The sequence below is a fragment of the Papaver somniferum genome, unplaced genomic scaffold (genome assembly GCF_003573695.1).
Source record: "Papaver somniferum cultivar HN1 unplaced genomic scaffold, ASM357369v1 unplaced-scaffold_104, whole genome shotgun sequence".
NCBI classification, from domain to species: Eukaryota; Viridiplantae; Streptophyta; class Magnoliopsida; order Ranunculales; family Papaveraceae; genus Papaver; species Papaver somniferum.
In genome coordinates this window covers 1,698,157-1,703,942 of record NW_020619270.1, presented here as the reverse complement: position 1 = coordinate 1,703,942, position 5,786 = coordinate 1,698,157, and the positions used below count along the sequence as shown (strand labels likewise).

The 5,786-nt window shown below is 35.0% G+C and overlaps 1 protein-coding gene across 1 annotated transcript; it reads right to left on the bottom strand.

Annotated features, from left to right (window-relative positions):
- Positions 1-3,006: 3,006 nt before the first annotated feature.
- Positions 3,007-4,808, bottom strand: LOC113327591. The gene is made up of 5 exons (XM_026574768.1): positions 4,712-4,808; positions 4,362-4,607; positions 3,952-4,239; positions 3,562-3,622; positions 3,007-3,469 (listed from the first exon to the last, which is right to left on the bottom strand). Exons 1-5 carry the CDS (start codon positions 4,806-4,808, stop codon positions 3,007-3,009), a joined length of 1,155 nt encoding a protein of 384 aa, XP_026430553.1.
- Positions 4,809-5,786: the final 978 nt, after the last annotated feature.

Below are 5,786 nucleotides of genomic sequence, written 5' to 3'. Positions count from 1 at the left end.
AGAATCTCGCTACCTATCAACCTTGGGTATTCTCTTGGATCGAGAAGGAGAAAGAGGTATGTTTCTTCCAGTTTCGCTCACTTTATATTTCTTTATTTGTCTTTATTCTTTTGTTCGCTGACCCTTGCGATATTCTACAGATCCAAAAACTGAAAGATAGTTATAACAGGACTGGGAGGACTAGTACCTTGTTAGCTCTTCGCTCATACACATATGAGGTAAGAAATTTTTCTCTTATGATTTTAAACAGTATACTGTTGCTTCCATTTCTTATTTCTATCTGTGTGTGAAGATTATTGCTGAAATAGAAGAACCTGCCGATGTTGCGAAGACTGGTGATAAAGGGAAAGGTGCTCTTCGCAGGGAAAAATCAACTGCTCCTCCTTCAAAGAAAAGGAAAGTCCGTTCTTCTTCTCCTTCAAATATTCCTTCTCACGAAAATTCCGAAAGTGACAAGGATGATGAGGATAATGATGACCTTGCCGCAAGTGAAGATTCTCCACCTGAATCTTCTATGGCTAAGCTCTCTGGCCTCTTTTCTGATTCTCTGCAAGGAATGGGAGATAGTCAATTCACTAACACCTGCAAAGCTCTCGCTACAATTTGAGATGTCCCTTTACTGGATGGTGATAGTTCTCTTCGTGGAGTTTCTAGATCAGTAACTCCCGACTTCTTGCATTCTCTTAATAGTCTGGTATACTTTCATCCTTTTACTTCTTCATTGTCATAACTCAAAATCTATTTTTATATTAATATTTTTTATATTTTCTCGCAGGCTGGAAAAGCTTCTTTCGTTGTTGCCTCAGATCTAGAGAAGAGACGCGAAAATTTTGAAAAGAAGAATCTTCAATTTCGCACAAAGAATGAAGAATTGGAAGCTGAAGTTAAATGTCTTCGCGAGAAAAACATACAACTAGAAATTGATTCTTCTTCGTATAAGAACAAAATCTCTAGTCTTCAGCAAGCTAATAATAAGCTTTACGGTATGTTACTTTTCTCCTTTTCCTTCATTCATTCATCCTGTTGTTTTATCTTATTTAAATGATCCTTTTTGCAGACATTTATGGTCTTTCTGATGAAGCTACCCTTCTTCGTTCATTTTCTAATGCCTTGGATAATGATACCCTTCTTGAGCGTCTTAATAATTCTTTAAATAGTTTCTCAAATGATAGGATTTCATCTCTTTCTCTAGATGAACTTAGATCCAAATTTCGCCTCTTAGAAATTGACCATAGATCTAGTTATGCTTGGCCAACCGATTTAAGCGTCTCCTCCTTAATTCTAAAGAGAAAATCAATTAGTTGAGAACCAAAATTAGCGGTCTTATAGATGATAAGGATCGTATCTCTGATCAAGGTGCTAAGGCTTTGGCGAAATTCAAAGAGACTCTTCTTGAAGTTCAACTTGAACGAGATGAGGCTAATCGCAAGAACATCGAGCTCTGTGAAAGGGAAAACCAAATTCGTTCTCGTCTTCTTATAAGTAATGAGGATGAATTTGTTTGGGCTGCGAAAATCTTAGATGATGCCTGAAAAGATTTAGGTGTAAATGTTAGTCTCCAATTTGAGCATACAGCCTTGATTAGAGATATGATTTTTGATAGAGAAGGTTATTAACTGCTCTTCTTTACTAATCTTTTGCTTCTTATGAATTTTCATCAAGTTAATAATTGATTGTCTTTTGCTCGCAGATTCTGAAAGTAGATATCGTGAAAAGATTGAGGAACTCGAAGATGAAAAGGAGGAACTCGCAAAGAATCTTTCTTCTCGCAACGACAAGTATTCTAGATTAAAGAATCAAATCAAGATCACTGTTGCGAATTTTAAGAATGATGCTATGCATTTTCGCAATCAAACTATCCAAATGGTTTGTTACGACCATAGTATTCCTCATTATGATTATCCTTGTCTCTTGGAAGAGATCCCACAGAATACTCCCAGTCTGATTTTTTCTGATAGCGAAGCTGATGATGAAGAATCTGATGGTGATGAAGGTTCTGATGGTGATGAAGATTCTGACGCAGACGAAGAAGGGAACAAGTCTAATGAAGATAATGAAGGATCAACTAAGAAGTAGTCTTTGTTTCTTTCTTTTATTCTCTGTAATACTTGTACATTTATTCCTTCTTTCTGTATATTTGTGTTTCTTTCATTTTGACCTGCGTTCATTAAAACAATTCTTCTTTGCAATACAGTTTTTTTTTTTTTTTTGCTGAATCACCTTTTCTATTTATTATTGACAAACTAAAAGGTTACAAAAGGTACTATAACACAAATAACATAGCAAAAAAATTACAAGGAAAATGAAATTTAAGAATCAATTTTAAGGTAACTAAAAATTTGGTTTTCATAGCTGTTATTCCATCTAACTCCTCTTATTCTAACTCCATGTTCTTTGACTGTCTTCATTATCCTGTGCTTGAAGCTATGAAAGTTAACATCACCACCTTCAAAGAAAATCCTGTTTCTTTGAAACCATAGTTCCTTAATGACAGTACAAGAAGAAACAGTCCATACTTCATTAATGAAAGGACTGTGTTGTTTTGCTGCAGAGAAAACATCTGAAAAAGAGTATGGCCTGGGAAATTGAAACATATTACTAAGCCAATTACAAACCTGAACACTGAAATCACAAAGCCACAGTGTATGCTCCATAAAATCCTGTTCTGATTTGCAGATACAACACCTAGAAGGCATTTCATATCCCTGCTTTCTTTTCATGTCATCATTCACATAAACTCCCTGCAGAAGTTTCCAAATGTTGCTGGCAATAGTTGGATGTAAGGATTTCTCCATATATAAGAAGACCATTCTACCTGTCTTCCTTGTGTCTTATTTTCTCCACTGCCTTTGCATTATTGAACAGACCACTTGTATGTAGGTTCCATATTATGGAATCACTTCCACTGTGGATCTGAGGCAAATTATCATACGTAGCAAATGCTGCAACTGAGGATGTATATTCCATTGGTTATTCTGATTAGTTCTGACTTTTAATTGCATATTGTTATGGATAAATTGTGGTAACCATTTCAGTGATTAGTGGGGATGATCCATACCAGTTATCAAACCAGACAGAGATGTTAGCTCCATTTCCAACCTTCCAAGAGATGTCTTCTTGTAAAGTAAGCCAAGCCCATTGCAGACCTGCTCTTACAGATGATAATTTCCATTTTGAAAACCATATACCATATTTATCTTTGAACTTAGCTGTAAAAAACAGAGCCCATTCATCTGATGAGTATATCAATTTCCACATCATTTTCATCAGCAAAATTTTGTTAAAGACTTCTAGCCTTCTAATACCCAAGCCACCTTCATTGTATGGCACACAGATCTTCTTCCAAGATAAAGTTTTGTACTTTCTAATCTCACCATCACCTGACCATAGAAAGTTTCTTATTAGTTTTTCACAGATCTTAATAACAGAAGATGGCCATTTGTAAACTGCCATATTGTAAAGAGGGTAACTGCACAACACTGTTTTAACAAGAATCAGTCTATCATGAAAGGATAGTAATTTTCCTTTCCAAGATGCAAGTTTACTCTGAAGCATAAGTACCATTGGCCAACCATTTCTGTAGTTACCCTTCCTGGAGCTAGAATGATACCAAGATACTTATCTGGAAAACAAGATATATCCATACCAATTATACTGCTAATTTGGTGCTTTCTGACTGAATTGGTGCCATCAATAAAACACTTGCTTTTGGCTTTGTTAATCATCTGACCAGAGCTATGTTGATATTTTTCAATCAGCTTGAATAGACAAAGCAAAGTCTTCTTAGCTCCATTGCAGAATAAGAAAACATCATCAGCAAAAAATAAGTGAGTTGGGTATATTCCATTCCTGACTACCATTGGAGTTATTTCCCTGTATTAACCAAATTTGTGATATTCCTACTCAATACATCCTCCATCAAAATAAATAAAATAGGGGATAATGGATCACCCTGCTTAAGACCCCTATGCATTGAGAAAAAACCACATGGTCCTCCATTGATCATTACTGATAATTTTGCAGATTCAAAAATGCTTAACAACCAATTACACCAAGATGAAGAAAATCCATATTTGCGCATAACTTTAAGAAGAAAAGTCCAACTTACAGAATCATAAGCCTGAGATATGTCCAGTTTCAAAGCCACATTACCACCTCTTCTCTTTTTCCTCATTTCATTAACCATCTCTGAAGCTAGAAGTATTTGTTCTTGAATGCTTCTCCCTTTAACATAAGCACCTGTTGTGATGAAATTAACTTCTCCATGAGTCCATTCATTCTGACAGAAATTATCTTTGTGAAAATTTTGAATAATACATTACTCAATCCAATTGGTCTGTATTGACTTGGTTTCTTAGCACCTGCACATTTAGGAATGAGGGTTAGGAAATTTGAATTTAGGCCCTTGGGGATAAACCTTCTTCTCCAACAGAATTGTATGGCATTTTTTAAATCCAACTGAATTATATCCCAGCAACTTTTATAAAATGATCCAGGAAATCCATCTGGACCAGGTGCACTATCTGAGTTCATTTCAAAAACAATTTTCTTGATTTCTTCTGTGGTGGGAATGGAGTCCAACATTTCTTGATCTTCATTTGTAATAACTGAAGGAATAACATCAAGCAATTCTTCAGAAACATCCACATTTGAGCTTCAAATTTTTGTTGAAAATGTTTGACTAAAATGTTTGCAATTTGAGATTGATCACTAATAATATTTCCATCTGCATCTTCTAGTTCACTGATTGTATTTCTTGCTTGTCTAATCTTCATTCTAGCATGAAGTAGCAGTGTTTGCAGAACCATCTTTAATCCATTTTGCTCTGGATTTAAGTCTCATAAGAGTATTTGCTTGAACTTCTCTTGTTGCATATTCATTTTGAGCTGCTACTAAGTTGGCTAAGAGTTTCATTTAAGGGATTTTGATCAGATAGCTCCATTGCTTTTTGAACCTTCACTTCTGCCTCTTTAATTTTTGTATTAATGTTACCAAAAATACTCCAATTCCACTCACTTAGAACCTTTTTTAAATTCTTTAGCTTCTGCAAGAAAATAAATGATGGATCTCCAATAATATTCTCAGTCCATACTTTCTTCACTTCACTTAAGAATAATGGATGATCAATCCACATTTTCTGAAATTTCCAGGGAACATTTTTTGGTCTTGGTATACTTGCACAACCACATAATAAAGGAGCATGATCTGAAATTATCCTTAATCCAACCTTATATCCCCAATCACCATATTTTTGTAACCACAAAGAATTGAAAACAGCTCTATCTAAGACACATAGGATTCTTTTTGTACCTTGTTGACAATTGGACCAGGTGTATTGCTGTCCTGTGCTAGGAGCTTGAATTAAGTTGCATTCATTCAGGCAATAAGAAAATCCATCATTGAACTTCTGTTAGGAGCTTTACCACCAAATTTTTCTTCAGGTGAAATTATAGCATTGAAATCACCTACAACAACCCATGGTTTTTGTATCTGACTAATAATTTCCATCTCAGACCAGAGAAACTTCCTATGACTTTTTTTAACATGAGCATGAACACCAGAGATTATACTTCACCAATACTGACTGTTACCATTTGGCTAGACATTGAAATAACTTGAGGAGTAGATAGAGAAGCATTCCAAAATAACCATAATTACCTTTTGTAGTTGAGGTTGAATTGTGTATCACCATACTTTTCATTCCAGAGAGATTTAATTGACTGCAAAAAGAAGTATTACAAAAATTTTTGGTTCTGCAACCCAAACTAGAGATGGGTTAAATTGTT